This window comes from Ursus americanus, chromosome 3 (assembly GCF_024610735.1).
Source record: "Ursus americanus isolate L20-20 chromosome 3, mUrsAme1.1.p, whole genome shotgun sequence".
NCBI lineage: Eukaryota > Metazoa > Chordata > Mammalia > Carnivora > Ursidae > Ursus > Ursus americanus.
The window spans coordinates 93,946,578-93,964,778 of NC_142129.1; the positions used below are offsets into that span (position 1 = coordinate 93,946,578).

At 54.6% G+C, this 18,201-nt stretch overlaps 1 protein-coding gene and 1 long non-coding RNA gene across 2 annotated transcripts; one reads left to right on the forward strand and one right to left on the reverse strand.

Moving 5' to 3' along the window:
* Positions 1 to 4,294: 4,294 nt before the first annotated feature.
* On the reverse strand, positions 4,295 to 6,420 carry LOC148110439 (uncharacterized). The gene is made up of 2 exons (XR_015724074.1): positions 6,294 to 6,420; positions 4,295 to 5,013 (listed from the first exon to the last, which is right to left on the reverse strand). It is a non-coding gene; the product is annotated as an uncharacterized LOC148110439 (long non-coding RNA).
* A 131-nt stretch (positions 6,421 to 6,551) lies between these two features.
* On the forward strand, positions 6,552 to 8,437 carry LOC123789627 (uncharacterized). The gene is made up of 4 exons (XM_045793671.2): positions 6,552 to 6,927; positions 7,045 to 7,417; positions 7,705 to 7,831; positions 7,984 to 8,437. Exons 1-4 carry the CDS (start codon positions 6,874 to 6,876, stop codon positions 8,069 to 8,071), a joined length of 642 nt encoding a protein of 213 aa, XP_045649627.2. The 5' UTR covers positions 6,552 to 6,873; the 3' UTR covers positions 8,072 to 8,437.
* Positions 8,438 to 18,201: the final 9,764 nt, after the last annotated feature.

The following is an 18,201-nucleotide window of genomic DNA, read 5'->3' on the forward strand; positions in this document are numbered from 1 at the left end:
GTTGTGGGCACCAGCGGCAGCAGGGGACCCAGGGAGGAGCTGACGTTGCATCTTGAGTCTGAAGGCTGCCTGGAGGCAGAATTTCCTTGTGTCCCAGGGGACTTCAGTCGTTTTTCTCTTCAGGCCTTCAACTGATTGGACAAGGCCCACCCACGTGATGGAGCGTGATCTGCTTTAACCAGAGTCCCCTGCTGTAAATGTTGATCTCACCTAAACCATACCTTCACCCTGACATCTGGATTGGTGTTTGACCAAATATCTGGGTGCCGGGGCCCGGCCAAGCTTCACTCCCCATCACGGTGTGAAGACTCACACACACTTCTTTGTCTAGCTGGAATGAAACGTGTTCACTGCTGTATAATACACTATGGGGAAATACCACCAGCCCGCGGCATCAGGGTCATGGCTGCTGTCACCAACAGGCCGGGGGACTCTGGAACTTGTTTTCCGAGGCACACGGGTGGGGCTTGGCTTAGGTGAACACCCAGAGGCCGTTTCCCTAGCTGTTTGGCCCGTGAGTGGCCATAGCTTGCTGTTGGGGATCGGCCTGTTGACGGCTCTAGCCCACGTGTCCAGCAGGCGGGGAGCTCTGTGCGTGTCTTCCCTGCAAGCACACTGGCTTCGTCTTCTCCCGTCTGCAGCTCGTCTTTGCCTTCTTCAGGGCGATCTTAGTGGCGGCCTGTGCGCTGATTTACCAGGACGCAGCAAACACTGCAGTGTGTCCCCGGCTGTCCGCCCGGCCCCGCACCCCAGTCCAGCAGCCCTCATGTTCTGATGGCATTGGTCCGGTGTGAAGCCCCCCCGGATTCTAACTGAGCTGGCCAAGATCCCCGGGTCACTCCCAGGAGTCTAGAGGCTGGTGGGTTTGAATGGGGAGTAAAGAGAGCGTGAGTTTATTAGGCAGCGTGGGGCAGTCCCAGCAGGGCGGAGCAGGAGTAGAGAATGGGCCCGGGGAAGTTTCCAGCCTTCCAAACACACTGCGCTGGGAGCTGAGGGCTGCCTGGCATGGGAAAGTGGGCCCGGGGTCCCCTCTGTGTGCACAGCGCCTTGGGGTCTGGTTGAAGGTCCGCCACCCCTGCCGTGGCCCCCTGGACAGTTCCCAGGCCTTGTGGCTGCCTGGGTCCCCACAGCCCAGCCTGCCCCGTCACCTCCCCTGCCGCCCCTGGGGGTCCCAGTGGCTCCTCACACCTTGCCTGCCGGCACTGATGGCTCTCTGAGCTCAAACCGATTTGCCCCTGGCTGGTCCTTCTGTTGCTGTCAGAAGCCCTCACGTGCTCTGTGGCTCTGGCTGGCCCTCCTGCCTCCATCTCAGACTCCATGTGGCTGAGACCAGCCCCTAGCCACCACCGCCCCCCCAGGTCCAGCCCTGCTGTCCCCACTGTTGGAGGCTCGGCCACGCCATCTGCTCCCGAGGCACCTGTCACAGCTGAATTTACCCCAAAATGGAGCCTGACACTGAGGGTCAGAGCCATGGACTAGAGCCTTGAATGTGCTCTCGTTGCCCAAACCTGGCCCTCTTCTGTCTTCAGAGCACAAATAGGATAAACTCCCGGGTCCAGGGACCGTATTTCCCTCTCGCTCTTCCCAATCCATTTGTATCTTCCCACCTGCCCGCTGAGAGAAGCAGCCAGCCGCCACCCTCACGCCCTGTCCAGTGAGTTGCTTCTTTGTTTGAGCCAAGTTTCAATTCAGAAGCTAGAAAGACAGTATTTTTAAAGTATCATTGATGAAAACCTCACTAAAATATCGAAGGAAATTTAAAAATGAAAAAATTTCACACACAACCCTACTGCCCCTGTGCACTGATTTCCAGCATTTTCCTTTTTCAGGTTCCCTTCTAGTCCTGGCAAGTCTCTCATTTGGTTGTAATTAGCATGTGGTTATACATAGCACACGAGAACAAAACTGTTTCCTCCTGCTTCCCCTGCTTCACCCTATTGCACGAACACGTCACCATATTCTTATCCTGCCTTCGTGATTACCGACTTCGGCGAGCTGACGTAGCGTTCGTGTCCTGCCGTTGGAGATTCGGCTTGTTTGCAGTTGTGGGGTTCGTACAGGCAGTGCTCATATGAACGGCTCTTTGCGCTCGGGACATCCTCGGGGCTGGGTCACTGGGGTCAAAGGCAGCAGGGGGACATCTGCCTTCCCAAACTAACCTCCACGTGTGCGGTTCCTCTCTGAACCCGCTTCCCCAAAACTTGAGATCTTCGTTTTCCTCTAAATATGGGTTTGAAGAGCTTGGAAACTGTAACGTTTCGGGGAACACCGGATAGAGGCTCCTCCTGCGTCTTGGGGACCCACACACGGGGCTCAGTCCCGCACGTCTCGGATGGTTTAGCACCAGCCAGGGTGCTCAGAAACTCCTGGGGAAGAGCCAGTGAATCCGGGACGTGGGGACTGTGGGGACAGTGGCTGGGGCTGCACAGAGCCAGAGGGCGGGGTGCTGGAAGTGACCTTGGTCCAAAGGGCTGGATGCACGGCCTCCATCATCCGCTTGGAGGGAGGCCGAGGAAGAGGCGCGGCCACGAATACATCCTGGGGAGGGTGGAAGCGGCAGAGACAGAGGGGAGGCTGTCAATCAGTCTGCCCAGGCCACCAGGCCACCGAGGCAAATACCCCAGACTGGGGCAGGGGCGGGGTGGGGGGGCAGGGCTTAAACAATGGGAATTTACTCCTCATGTCCTGGAGGCTGGAGGTCCAAGATCCAGGCCTTGGCAGGGCTGGTCCCTCCTGGGCCGAGCAGACGGGTGGCCCTCTCCTCCGGTGTCCTCATGTGATCATCCCTCCGGGTGTGTCTCCATCGTCCTGACTGCCTCTTCTGATAAGGATGCCAGTCCCATGGGATTAAGGCCACCCTAGTGCCCTCATTTTACCTCAATCACCTCCTTAAAGACCCATCTCCAAACACAGTCCTGTTCCGAGGTGCTGGATGTTAGGGCTTGAACATGTGGATTTGGGCGACACGGCTCCTCGCTGGCGGTAACTCTGGGAACTCGGTGCAGTTCTGAGCCTACATCTGCTGGGCCAGGAACTCCACTGTGTGCAGACCTCCCACTGGTCTGGAGCTTTTGCCACTGAGGGGGCAGTGAGAGGGGTTCCCCTGTCTGTACCTCTCCTAACTCACTTCTGCTCCAAGCAGCCAGCAGCCCTCAAGGTTCCCACAGCAGGTCACGGCTCTTTCTTCCACCTGAGAAGGTTCTTCACGTGCAAGATCCTTCCATGGGTTCCCCTTCGGGGGTAGGACATGAGCCTCGCCAAAGAATGCAAGCAGGTTCCTGGGAAAAGCCAGGACCATGCCGGCATAGGTCTTAGAGCCAGGTCCCTGGCAGCCTGCTGTGTGACCGTGGCGGGTGGGCTCACAGCAGTGACCTCTGGGCTTTCCAGCGGAAGGCAGGGTTGGCCTCCCCTCCCTGGGAGCCTCAGCTGGTTGGGGGAGAAATCTCAGAGCAGAGATGCCCCAAGGAGAGCCCTCAGATCTGAGCCTCAACAGCCTGCTTCTCATAAGGGTCCCACTTTGTTGTGTCCCGTCAGTCTCTGGCCCCGCCTCTGTCCTGGGGCCTCTGCAATTGGGCTCATACCCCACAGCGGGCCGCCAGCCTCCCCCATTGCTGACCTCCTGTTGCACAGTCCGGCTCCTCTCCAAAACACAGCGTCTGACCCAGACCAGGTTCTTTTGATTTTTTTCTTTTAAAGATTTTATTTTTTTATTTGAGAGAGAGAGAGAGAGAGAGAATGAGCACAAGCAGGGGGAGCAGCAGGCGGAGAGAAAAGCAGACTCCCCGCTGAGCAGGGAGCCCGATGTGGGCCTTGATCCCAGGACCCCAAGATCATGACCGGAGCCAAAGGCAGACACTGAACTGACTGAGCCCCCCAGACGCCCCACGGAGCAGGCTCTCAGCAGGTGTTTGCTGAAGGAATGACTGGGCAGGAGACGTGAGTCGTCAGTGGCCTCCAGAGGACACACGTGCCCATAAGGGAGAGGGTCTCGAGGGAAGGACACGCTGCCAGGCCGCGGTCAGAGGCATGCACCCACCTGTCTGGTCCTGCTTAGCCTCACTGGCCGAGCCCGAATAAAGCACAATGTGCAGGGGGTACACCCAGCAGGCACCGCTACTCAGAGAGAAAATGAAATCAGGATTCGAAACGACGTCTGTGTCTGGGCAGAGCCTCCGGTGGTTCAGCTACACCCCCACGCTGGTTGTGGGGTTCATCTGGAAGCACCGATGGGACTCGGAGGCAGCACAGGAAATGAACAATCTTGTTCACTTGATTCAGGCAGGCTAGAACTGTGGGTGATTTCTCCTTTTATTTAAAATGTCCAGGAGCGCCTGGGTGGCTTAGTTGGTGAAGTGTCTGTCTTCTTCGACTCAGGTCGTGATCTTGGGGTCCTGGGGTCGAGTCCCACATCGGGCTCTCTGCTCAGTGAGGAGTCTGCTTCTCCCTCTCCCTCTGCCTCTCCCCCGCCTCATGCTCTCTCTCTCTCTTTCTCTCTCTCTCTGTCAAACAAATGAATAAAAATCTTTAAAAAATAAAATAAAACAAAACAAAATATCCAGAGGTCCCTGGTGGGCTCAGTTGATGGAATGTGCGACCCTTCATCTCAGGGTCATGAGTTCGAGCCCAGTGTTGGGTGTGGAGCCTACTTAATAAATAAATATAGATTTTATTTTCTTTTAACTAAGCTCTACGCCCAGTGTGGGGCTCAAACTCAAGACCCTGAGATTAAGAGTCACATGCTGCACCAACTGAGCCTGCCAGGTGCCCCCCCAAAATAAACTCTTTAAATAAAATAACCACTTCTCAATGTAACGCTCTGCACACAGTAACAATGATAGGATCCTTTATGGAGGACGGGACGGGAGAAGCTAGCGTTCGTTGGAGCAGCTTCAGAGGGGAGGCTGGGAGGGGCCTGTGCCCAACCCAGCGATGTGGCTTCTAAAGAAACGAGCAGGGCCTCAGCCTTCTTCCCTGGGTGCAGAACGCTCAGAGCAGATTGAGGAAGACAAAATCCTGCACACAAAACAAAAACAGATTGGCCGCACGTCTTTAAAATAAAAAACTTTTATGCACCAAAGGGCACCGTCAAGAGAAGGAAAGGACAGCTCACAGAGTGGGAGAAAATATTTGCAAATCCTGTGTCAGATACGGTATTAATATCCAGAGTATGTAAACAACTAAAATTCAACACCCGAGAAACAGCCAACCGGATTCAAAAATGGACAGAGGACTGGAACAGACATTTCTCCAAAGAAGACTACGAATGGCCAATGAGCTCATGAAAAGATGTTCAGCCTCACTGCTCATCAGGGAAATGCAAATCAAAACCACACTGACATGCCCTTCCACACCCGTCGGGACAGTTACTATAAAAGGAAAACAGGTGTCCGCAAGGATGTGGGGGAAGTGGAACCCTCGCACCCTGCTGACGGGAGTGAGCACTGGGGGGGGCGCCGTGGACAGCAGTGTGCTGTGTCCGCAGAAGTTACCATGTGACCCAGCAATTCCACTCCGAGGTACGTACCCCAAAACACTGAGATATTTGCACACCCACGTTCATATCATTATTCACAGCAGCCCAAAGGCAGAAGCAACCTAGTGACCATCGATGGATGAGTGGCTAAGCGAACTGTGGGCCGCCCACACAGGCCCACTCCACCGGAGAGAAACCCCTGCCAGACACCAGCCCCTTCCCCTGGACGAGAAGGCCTGTGGTCCCTCCCTGTGCTGACATCAACTGCTCTGGATTCCCTCGGAGACGCAGGGCTTTGGCACCTCCCAGCGGGGAGCTCCAAGACTGAGGGTAGCCTCAGGGAAGTCTTATCTCCCTTCCTGTCTCCCTAGGGTCTTGGGCAGAAAGAGGTAATTTCCCCCGGTTGAGAAATGAGGGTCACCTTGAGGTTAGTTGCTAGGAGCGGATGAGATGTGTTGAACGCAGCAGGCCCCCCATGGAGCCACCCAGGCTGAACCCCAGGCCAGCACTCCAGTACCCACTACGTGCCCTAAATGCAGTTTTGCCCCCCCCAAAGTGACTTTACCCAGCTGACCTGGGCCTGCATTGTCAGCGCTCGGCGCTAATCTGCAGATAAACCCCTTCCCTTCCCCGGAGGAGCGCCACCTTGCCTGAAACGATGCTAATAATCTCCTTCTTTCTGCCCCCACTCAGCCCCTAAATACCTTCCCTTTCCTGTAGCTCCTTGGAGCTCCTTCCTAATCGCTGGATGGGAACGCTGCCTGTTGCAAGAAAGCAGATTAGATCTTCAAGCCCCCTTGGCTGAATTTTTGTTAATTACCAGGAGTGTGTCAAACAGCTCTGAAAATATCTGGAATAATTTCTCAGTCTGTACTTGGAGTCCCATCGTGAGATGGGGCCCAAGGTGGCGGATGTGGGAGGAGTCGGCACAGCCTGGCTTCTTCTCTCCAGCGGTCGGTCCGCCCTAGAGCCTGACCTCTAAGTTAGGTCATCAGCATTTACCAACAACCTGCTAAGTGTGATTCGGGAAAGGTTCATGACTTTTAGCAGGGGAGCTGGGCGGGGGTGGAGGACGCCTCCAGGAGTCCGCGTGGGACTCAGGACCGCCCCTCCCCCCCTGGGGGGGGCTGGGCTGTAGGGAGGGGAGGCCCCCAGCTTGTGCGGGTTGAGGAGGAAACGGAGAAGCCAGTGGCAGCAGCACGGCATCCCGCCCGCCCCCTGGTGGCCTCGCGCGGCGCCGGTCCTCCCAGACGGGATCCGAGGCCAGGCCTCAGGGGGCTCTGGGCTCACGCACGCGTCCCTCCTGAACTCTGTGCTGGGTGCCCGCAGCCTCCCCGAGCCCCGAGCTCCGTGGCTGTGCCTCCTGGAGCGGCCCCAAGGCGCTGGACGTCCAGACCGAGATGTGCGCTAAGTGGAAAACACACAGTAGGTGTCAAAGACGGCACCAAAAAAAGGTAAAAGGGGATGTTTAATCATGTTTACATTGGTTACGTGTTGAAATTGCGTTGCATAAAACATGATCAGAATCCACTCCACCTGTTTCTCTTCACCCCCCCCCCCTTTTATTTAAGATGCGGGGCTCCATCCCACCAAACTGTGTTCATGACCTGAGCCGAAATCGAGAGTCGGACCCTGCACTGACTGCGCCACCCCGGCGCCCCTCTCTTCACCCTTCTAACGTGGCTGCAGGAAGGCTTAAAATGCCATCCATGGGCGGAATCCTGTCGCTGTTGGGCGCTGGAGTTCTGGACCATCGGTTCCAGGCTTCGGGATTTCTGGGACAAGCAGGGTCCCCCAAGTCTGACTACCAGCCTTCCGCTTCGCTGAGCAAGCACCATTGCACTGGGGATGGGTGTTCTGACTCCAGAGAGAAGGAGGCCATCGCCAGACTAGAGAGCCGAGAACCACTCCCCGCTGCCCCTGGATTCGTTTCCTCGCTGCCCGGTGGGTGCCGGCCGGGCCCAAGGCAGGGGGGCTCTCCGAGGAGCCTCTCTTGTGAATGCACACAGGTCTGGCCTCTCTTCCCGCTGCCCCCTTGCCCCTGGGCCCTGCAGCCGTACTTGCAGGTGCCCTGGGAGGAGTCGTGGCCCCCAGGCAGGTGCAGAGCAGAGCAGACACCCCCCCCCCCCGCCCCCAGGCAGCTGGAACCCGTGCCCAGCACAAAGGACAGGCTCAGTCCCCAGACCTGGGCTAGGAAGCCCGGTCCCTGACCCCTGACCCCTGCCCCTCAGGTGTTTCCAGACCCACGCCAGAGGCTCCCTCACCGAGTTCCGGTAAAGGGTGTGGTGTGGGCACACGAGACTTTTCCTTGTGGCAACACGAACCACTCTCAGACCATCCACCTGACATGGGACAGAGGTGAGTAAAAGCAGCCAAACGCCAGCCGTCAGAAAGGCAGCTCCGGCAGCAGGGAGGTCTCTGTCCCCCAGTCCCCTCCTTGCACGTCTGTGTGCTTTCCAAAACTGTACGAAACTCTAACAGTTCCATAACTACTTCTTCGTGTTGCTCAGGACAGCATCTTCCCGCGTCATTACATTGACTCCAACGGTCGTAACAGCGGCTTCGCGTCCCTTGTCTGATCGCCTGCGGTACTACTGAACTCATGCTGGAACATTCTGAAAGTTTTCTGAGGTCTTAAACACAATCTTGGTATACCTGCTGGGCCCGCTTGGGAGCAAATGTGTGCCTCTTCCCCAAGCCCCCACTGCTGGCCCTGAGCCAGCCAAAGCACTGTCCCCACGGCCGCTCTCAGCTTGTCGCATCCCGCACGCGCACTTCCTCGTGAAGTTTCTCACCAAGTGCATCTCTCCCCGTGGGAGTGTCGCAGAAGTCTGCCACTGTTACAACGGACCCGTAAGAGCACTGCATGTCAATATAAAAACGTCCTCCTGGGGCGCCCGGCTGGGTCACTGGAATGTGCAACGCTTGATCTCTAGGTCGTGAGTTCGAGCCCCACGTTGGGCGTAGAGATGACTTAATAAAATAAAATAAATAAATAAAAAACCTTTTCCTGTAGGCTACGATTTCCCATTTCATCATTTGCATTGTCCTTTCACTCATGGGTGGGGTTTGTTTTTTTTTTTTTTGATGAGAGAATTATGCTTTTCATGTAACTCTGTCTCTATATAAACACACATATACACACACCACATATTTTTCTGTTGTATTTTATGCCTTGCCTTTATGGTTAAAAACATTTCCCATCACTAAGGTAATATAAATATTTATGTCTATATTATTTAACGGTTTTCTTTTATACTGAATACTCTTATCAACCTAGACTAATTTTGGTAACATAATTAAGTTGGTATTGCCAGGTACCTAGCAATTTATCCCAGAAACATTTACGGGAAGAGCAATTTTTTTAAAGATTTGATTTATTTATTAGAGAGAGAGAGCGTGAGAGAGAAATCACGAGCTGGGGGGAGGGGAGAGGGAGAAGCCGGCTCCTTGCTGAGCATGGAACTTGGAATCTGATGTGGGACTCGATCCCAGGACCCCAGGATCATGACTTGAGCCGAAGTCGGAGCAGTTAACCAACTAAACCACCAGGTGCCCCCATAATGCTTTTATTTATTTATTAAGATTTTATTTATGTATTTGTCAGAGAGAGAAAGCACGAGCAGGGGGAGGGGCAGAGGCAGAGGGAGAAGCAGGCTCCCCGCTGAGCAGGGAGCCCAACCCGGGGCTGGATCCCAGGACCCTGAGATCATGACCTGAGCCGAAGGCAGACACTTCACCCACTGAGCCCCCCAGGTGCCCCCGATAATGCTTTTAGAAGGTGACGTAGGACAGTGCCTTTTTATGAGTTGAGGGCAGGAAGGTCTTCTTAGGTCACAGAAACAACCACAAAAGAAAAACCAATATGGCGGAGTCCACCAAAAGTTAACAGGTCTCCTCATCAAACCACAGTCTGTGGGAAAACTGCAGAACTTGTGTCTGGCAGAGGCCTGGGACCTGGGACCTCTAAGGAGTCCTACATCTTAATAATATAAAGGCTGGCAGGCCGGGTGAAAAATGGACAAAAGATGTGATGGAATCCATCAGGAAAACAAAGCCATAGGACACGTGAATGAGAGAAACCAGGGTGGCCAGCTCATGCACATGTGGCCAGTGGAGGTCACTTTGGGGAAAAGTCTGAAGCTTCTCTCTCTCTTTTTCTTTTTTAAGATTTTATTTACTTATTTGAGAGAGAGAGCAAGCGAGCATGAGCAGGGGGAGCCGCAGAGGAAGAGGGAGAAGCAGGCTCCCGCTGAGCAGGGAGCCCGACGCAGGACTCGATCCCAGGAGCCCAAGATCACGACCTGAGCCGTAGACAGACACTTCACCGACTGACCGCCCAGGCACCCCTGTCTGCAGCTTCTTCTCAAAGCACATGAACCTGCCCCTCCTTCCCTAGACACTCACCCGAGAAATGTAAAGACCTGTAGACACAAATGCTTGATCAGACTTCATGGCAGCTTCATTCATAGTTGTCAAAAATGGGTAACAGCTCAAATGTAGGTGGACAGGTGAACTGCGGTCCGTGCACATGGGGTCGGCTTCGGGCAAGGGGGGAGCAAACACAGATTCTTTTTTTTTTTTTAAAGATTTTATTTATTTATTTGACAGAGATAGAGACAGCCAGCGAGAGAGGAAACACAAGCAGGGGGAGTGGGAGAGGAAGAAGCAGGCTCATAGCGGAGGAGCCTGACGTGGGGCTCGATCCCATAACGCCAGGATCACGCCCTGAGCCGAAGGCAGACACTTAACGACTGAGCCACTCAGGCGCCCCAAACACAGATTCTTAAAACAGGGCTGAGTCTGCTGTGCGAGCCCACTTACCTGATGTTCCCGAGCTGGCCAGACTCGTCTATGGTGGGAAAGTGGGTGCCCCGCCACAGGTACACATGGCAGGAGCTTGAGGGACCAACTGGATGAACAGTGAATGGATGTGATGTCCATGGTCTCGGTGGGATAGAGGGTTGGAGGACATTATCTACATAAAGAGGAAAGCCTGAAACCATAAAAGGCTCTAAACTCCAGGGAACAGGCTGAGGGTTGCTGGAGGGGCCAGGTGGGTGGAAGAAGGGGTAACTGGGTGATGGGCATGAAGGAGGGCACGTGATGTGATGAGCCCTGAGTGTTATATGTAATTGATGAATCACTAAACTTGACCTCTGAAACTAATAATACACTGTATGTTAATTAATTGAATTTAAATTTAATTTAATTTAATTAAAAAAAGAAGAAGAGGGCGCCTGAGTGGCACAGCGGTTAAGTGTTTGCCTTCGGCTCAGGGCGTGATCCCGGCGTTCTGGGATCGAGCCCCACATCAGGCTCCTCTGCTATGAGCCTGCTTCTTCCTCTCCCTCTCCCCCTGCTTGTGTTCCCTCTCTCGCTGGCTGTCTCTATCTCTGTCAAATAAATGAATAAAATCTTTAAAAAAAAAAAAAAGAAGAAGAAGAAGAAAAAAGTCTGTGGATGGATCCCAAGCTTAGTCAACGATGTGGGTGTGAGGCTACTGGGCTACTGGGGAACGTGCCCCTAGAGGAGTAAGTGAGGGGAGCTTTCCGCCACAGAGATACAGCAGGGCTGGTGAGCTCCAGGCAAGATTCAAAGGCGTCCACGTGAAATCCTATGTGCTCTGCCGTAGGGTTGAGCATTTTTGCAGGGTGAGGGGCAGTGGGAGATCCACTCAGTTCTGATGACAAACGTGAGTGAACAGGACAGGATCCTGAGACGCCCATGGCAGGAGGCCAGGAGCTCACTGCCCATCGGAAGGGGGACATCCCTCCCAAAGGGGGCGGTCACCAGTGTGGACAGGTGAACACCTCCCCGGCTTCCTCCAGGCCTGTGCCCGCCCAGTAAGTGTGCTTGGAAATACCTGCTCCTGGCATCCTGCCAACCCCTGGGCCGCCCGCGGGAATGCAGGTGAGTTATGGAAACGTGACATCCTCCCCAAGGGGAGCCTTTACAAGTGGATGCTTCAGGTGGGCTGGCTTCCCTATGTCCTTGGAAGTCTCGCCGTGGGCTCCGCGCTAGGCAGGCTTGATGTTGCTGTGGGAGTCCCTGCAGGACAGCCCGGACCCTCAGCCTCCCATGCTCAGGGCCGGCGGGTCTGCTGGGGCCCTTGCACCCTTGCGGACTGGGCATCATGGCTCCGTCGGGGAGAGAGCAGGGCCTGGCGGTGATTGGTGGCGACTGTGGGGAACCACGAGGAGATGCCTCTGGTTTCAACTCAGCTCAGTGCTGGGCAGGAGCAGGCAGCCTTGCTGCTTATGAGTCCTGAAGGCCCCTGGCTGGACCCTTGTCCCTCATCGAAGAGAGGCTCTAACACGGAGGATTCTACTGCAAATTATTATTATTATTATCATCATCATCATCATCATCATCATCATCATCATTATTACTATTTGTAGGCTCCGGGAGGCGGAACCGGCCCGAGGTTGTTCGGGGATTGGATATTTGTGGGAGCTGCACTGCAAATTATAGTTTAATGTTCTATTACAGTGAAGCACTCATTGATTTTACCGCAATCTGTCATAGTTTAAAAGTTTTATGAGCATTATGTCTTGGCAGGCAACTGCCCTTGCAATTAAAAATAGATTACTGTAAAAAATAAATTACTGGATTGAGTCTAGGAATAACCCAGAAAACTTCATGATCTTGCTATAAAATACAGAATGGCTGGGATTCGGAATGTGGATGCCCGGCATCGTTCCTGGGAACTCAGGGTGGCCTGGTCCGCGGAGGCCACGGTGACGACCCAGGGCAGCAAAGCATCCGCGTCTGATGGAGCTTTGCAGTATCTAGACTGTGGTGATGGATACGTGGACTTACACAGAAGACAAGTCATCAAGAGCCACACACACACGTGTACATGCATGTGCACGTCCACACATGCAAACACACATTACACACGCATACACAAACATGTGTGCACACGTCCACACTCTACCACCAGGCACCTGTATGGCGGTGTCTCTGTGTCTCTGTGTCTCTGGGGTATCTCTATGAGATGTCTCTGCCCCTTGCCTGCCATTCTGCGCCCCCTCTCCGCAGCTGGTCTGGGGTCACAGCCAGGGTGGAGTGCGGGGTCAGCACTGCTTTGGGGAGGAGCACAGCCTAGCTGACAGTGGAGGACGGGCGGGAAGTTAGGGGGTTTCTGTCCTCCCTTGTTCTCTTGGAAGATGTACTGATTGCTTGGCGGCTCGTCTTTCTGGGGACAGAGGAAAGGATGGCGCGTGGGAGCTGCAGCTGCGGCCGCTGAGCCAGCAGCTCTGTGCCAGGGACCCTGAGCTGCCTGCTGATTCTCTGCCCCAATGATTGTTCTCCGGTTTGCTCAGCCCAGGGAAGATGTAAACAGAACGGATGGTCATGCTCACTCAGATGTGGTTTCTGGATTATTCTGACCTTTTGTAGCCCATGAAGGTGTTTTCCTGGGCGAGAGTAAAATTTGGCCTGCCAACTGACACCTGGGGGCGGAAGGACAGGGACAGAGCAGCACGAGCCATCCCAGCCTGGCCCACTGCCCATGCTTGCCAAGGCCAGAGCCGACCTGTGAGATGCTGGGCGCCTGCTGGGCCCTCTGTCCCCGTCCCCACCCCTGAGCCTCTGGGGGCATCCTTGCTGAGGACACTGGTGATGATGCTGGCCCCGTGGTCTCCCTGCAGCTCGCTCGGGGCCCTGCACTGGCCCTGCTCCGTCTCACATGCCCAAGGCCTTGTCTAGGCTCCTGGGAGGGAAGGCGAGGCATGGTGCCCAGTGGCTCAAGGGCCCGTGGGGGTGGGACGCAGGGCACCCCCCTGTGACCATGACAGAGCTTCTAGAAGGTGCCACCGCGTTCTCCAGGAGGGGCAAGGAGTGCTTCCTGGTGTGGGCAAAGCTCGGTTCCTGCAGAGGCCCGGAATCAGTGATTGCAGAGGACGGTGGGATCCTCTGTGCCCACCTGCAGGGCCGAAGAGCTGGCCATCTACTCCACGCTGCTAGGGAGCGTTTTCCGTGAACAGGGGCTGGACCCCGCTGCTCTGGCTGGCGGGAGCACCTGGGGACCACCCGAGAAGGGCCCACAGCCCACGTATCACTGTGGACACCTCTTGAGAAAAACGGTGCTCACACACACCCACCTCCCCTCCTAGCAGACTCGCGGGGCTGAACTCCAGGTCTCAGGCCGTGGGGGGCCCCAGGTCAGGCTCTCACCTAGAATCGGGCACCAACTCTGGGCTGACAAGTGATGTCTCCTAGTGTTTCAGACACACAGTGATGAGCTCCCCCCGATATTCAGTGCAACTCTGGTTTTTAGCCTGTGCACAACATAAAAAAAAATTAATAAAGCTTTGAGACAGCTGGGGGGCTCGGTCAGTGAAATGTCTGCCTTTGGCTCAGGTCATGATCCCAGGGTCCTGGGATCCAGTCCCAAATCAGGCTCCCTGCTCAGCGGGGAATCTGCTTTTCCCTCTCCCTCTGCCGCCCCCCCCCTTGTGTTCTCTCTCAAATAAACAAACAAATAAATAAATCTTTGTTTTTTACTTATATAAAAGCAGGGGGAGTGACAGAGGCAGAGGCAGAAGCAGGCTCCCAGCCAAGCAGGGAGCCCAATGCAGGCCTCGATCCCAGGACCCTGAGATCATGATCTGAGCTGAAGGCAGATGCTTAACTGACTGAGCCACCCAGGCGCCCTTACCACTGAGTACTTTCTAGCATGGCTATTAAAATAAAATGGACAACAGGGCATCTGGGTGGCTCAGTCGGTTGAGCATCTGACTCTTTGTTTCGGCTCAGGTCCTGATCTCCAGGTCGTGAGATCGAGCCCCGTGTCAGGCCCTGAGCTCAGGCAGGAGTCTGCTTGAGATTCTCTCTCTCCCTCAGCTCCTCCCTCCACTTGTGAGCTCTCTCTCTCTCTCTCTCTCTCTCAGATGAATAAATAAATCCTTAAAAAAAAAAAAAGGAATGAAGTCGTGACACGTGCTCCAATATGGTCGAAGTCTGAGCGAAGGAAGGCAGACAGAGGAGGTCATGGTTCCCTTTATGTGAAATGTGCAGAACAGGCAATCTACGGGGACAGAAAGTAGACTTGTGGTTGCCAGAGACTGGGGAAGGGGAGTGGGGGTGCTGCTAATGGGGACAAGCTTCTTTTGGGGCCATGAAAAGTTCTAATATTAGATGACGCAGTTGGCCAGTGTATGCAAACCACCAAATATACTAATGATACTAAACAACACTGGATTGCATGTTAAAATGGTGAATTTTGGGGCATGTGAATATACCGCAAGAAGAAACAGAAAACAGGCCGGCCATATGGTTCTGTTTCCTCATCTGCTCCGTGGAGACAGCCTTGCCCGTGCCCGGAGCTGTGGGCGCAGGGACAGCGAGAGAAGCCACCGCCCGGGGCCGTTCATGGGGCGTCTCCTGTCCCCGTGTCCAGGATGAGGGCCGCCCCTGTGAGCTGGACACCTCCCCACAGCCTCCTGAGGTCCCCGAGGTTCTGGACACTCGTTCAGTGGATAGGGAGCAGAGAGGAGGCTAGCGTCTGGGCTCACGATTCTAACGGGAAGAGCTGGGATTTGAGTCGCAGCTGTGGAGCTGGGGGGAGGCTGCTTCGGGCCCTTGCCTCAACTAATGGCCAGGTTGGACACGCCCGGAGCTAGCACGTGTGTTTGTGGGTGCATTTCGTGGCCCTTCTGCGGGGAGTGTATGCTATAGGTATGGAAACTCGTCACCTGAACACTTCCCACCCGCAGTGGGAAGCCTCAGCCAGTCAGGACACAGGACGGCAAAGCCTGCCCCTTTCTAAGCAGAGGAGGGGTCTTCATCCAGCTCCAGGGCTCCTGGGCCCTGGGCCCCTCCTGCCAACCCCTTTCTATGGGCCAAACCCCTCGTCTCTAAACTTGGCATCCACAATTATTCTGAGCTTATTCTGAGAACTTCGCAGGACGTAGAGATGTCGTAACCCACGCAGGACCCTCGGTTGGACACAGATTGAGACAAATATATGGATTTTGATTGGATAATGGTTCATACAAACCACCTGTAAAAGGGCATTTGGGGAAATTGAATACTGGCCAAGTGTTAGGTGACATAGGGAATCATTACGCGTTTTGTTTGATCACGACATTCGGCCCTGTAAGAAAATGTTTCATTTCTCGGCACGTGTACGGACACATTTAGGGATGAAATGGCATGGTAGGTATAATCAACCTTCAAAAATTTCAGGAAAAATGGAACCAAATGTGGCAAAGTGTTCATCGTTCATAGTATTGGATATATGGTTACTGTATTATTCTTTCTAGATAAAATTTTTTTAAAAAGTTTTCATTTACAGGGGCGCCTGGGTGGCTGAGTTGGTTAAGTGTCTGCCTTCAGCTCAGGTCATGATCCCAGGGGCCTGGGATCGAGCCCTGCATTGGGTTCCCTGCTCGGGCGGGAATCTGCTTCTCCCTCTGCCTCTGCCACTCCCCCTGCTTGTGCTCTCTCACTCTCTGTGTGTGTCAAATAAATAAATAAAATCTTAAAAAAATAATAAAAAATTTGTAAAAAAAAAGTTATCGGGGCGCCTGGGTGGCACAGCGGTTAATCGTCTGCCTTTGGCTCAGGGCGTGATCCCGGCGTTATGGGATCGAGCCCCACATCAGGCTCCTCCGCTATGAGCCTGCTTCTTCCTCTCCCTCTCCCCCTGCTTGTGTTCCCTCTCTCGCTGGCTGTCTCTATCTCTGTCGAATAAATAAATAAAATATTTTTTAAAAAAGTTATCATTTACAATAGCACCAAAATCTGATGGTCCGAGAAATTAAACTGATACAGACATGCAAGACTATTATAGAGAAGATTATGAAACTTATGACAGCTCATTGGTTAGACTTTGGGACAGGGAGAGACAAACGTGGGTCAGAAAGCTTAATTTTTGTTTTATTATCTATCACTGTGTAAAAAAATCACCACTAAACTTAGTGGCTTAAAACAACCATTTAAAAAATTTTTTTTTCGAGATTCTACTCAAAGCCTGCTGGTCTGGCTGGTGGGCTCTTCCTCCCACCCCACCCCCACTGTCCCTCTCTGTGTCTGTGTCTCTCCCTCTCTTCCCCACGTGGCCTCTTCCCATGACTCTCCCCAACTCACCCTTCTTAAGGCTTGAGCCCAGAAGTGCCCCACCCCTTGCGATTAAAGCCACTCACTCCCAGGGCCAGCCCAGACTCTGGGGGAAGCCTGCACGGGTGCAGACATCCACCCGAGGCCGGAGGGAACTCAGGAGCAGAGCTGGACTCTGAGGCAGCAAACCTTCAGGACCACAGTCCCCTTCTGCAAAACCAGCGCCTCTGTTGGTATGGGGCATGCAAGCCTGAATCTGGCCCACCCAGCATACAAATGGCCCCAGGCAAGTCACAGAGCCTGTTACCCCACCTGTCACAGTGCAAGATAAAGCTAACACTGACATGGTAGGTGGAGAGCGAGGTGTAGTTTGCAAAGCGCTGAATATATGACAAATAGAAGGATTTGCAGAGTGATGTATAATGTATGGAAATAGACTGCTGTGAGGTCAGGGTTGAATAAGGGGGTTCTAGCTCCTTCCTCTTCCTGGCCTGTCACTCAAACCCCTGAGGGCATCTCAGGATCCTGCAGCCCTAGGAACCTGCCTGGCAGCCACGACATTTCTCTCTGGATGCTGGAGAAACCTTGCTTGGTTCTGGGCCTTCAGCATGGAGTGTCTCCCAGCAGGGCAGGAACCCCCAATGTTGCCAGGTGGTGCGTGAGGCCCTTCCCTCTGGGCTCCACGAAGCCCTGCCCTCAGCCAGGCAGCCAGGCAGCCATGGAGAATCTGGAAAGGAAGCAGGCCATGCTGACAGTCTCTGGCAAGCCACCTCCTGCAAAAGGAATTTACAACGGGCCAGGAGCACCTGCTGTCTACGGCAGCTTAGCATCTCCGGATCCCAGGGGACCTGAGCACCCTTCACAGTCGGCCTGCTCTTCAAGAGAACGGCTGGCTTGTGCCGAGGCCTCCTGCGCTGGGGACTGATGCTGGAGCAGGCTACGTGGGGGCTTCCAGAGGTCTCCAGGCTGGGTTCTGCACAGGAGGTGACCCCACTGAACCCCCTGGAGAGGGAAGTCCACAGTGACCAGGGGAAGCCTCAGGAGCTGTGGGCCCTTCAAAGACACACCCGAAAGCCACGGTGGACACCTGCCAACCCCCCTCCAACAGGGCACAACCAGGCAAGGATGCCACCCAAATTTAGCGTGCCCCAGGAGGGAGGGAGCAGCTTTGAACGCCAAGGGGCCACCTATGGAATTAAGATAGTCCATGGGGTTGCCAGGATGGGGCAGGGGGTAGGGTTGGGGCATTGTGGGGCAGAGGGGCTGGGGAGAGGCACTGCTGGCTAGAGGGAGTGGAGCTATGTCCACACATGCCTTCCTTTGTTTGGCTTCTGAGACGCCCCAGACAGAAGGTCCTGTCCCAGACTGCAGGAGGTCCTGGCTCAGGAGTCCCAGAAGAAGGGTTCCTGGGGCCTGGGATGCCCACCCCCAGCAGGGACACAGCCAGCAGCAGGGACAGTGTCTGCCCCAGTGTGTGCTCAGCCAGAGCCCTGCCCCTGGGGTGGCCCTGGGCCCCCCAAGCTTCCCCAATGGCCACTCCCCTCCCCTAAGGCAAGGAACACCCTTGGCAAGACAAGGAGTCTTAGGGGAGGGGATGGGGGGAGGGTACGGGGGAGAGGGAATGAGGCCTCAGCTGTGGGAGGACAGGCCTGGGACATAAA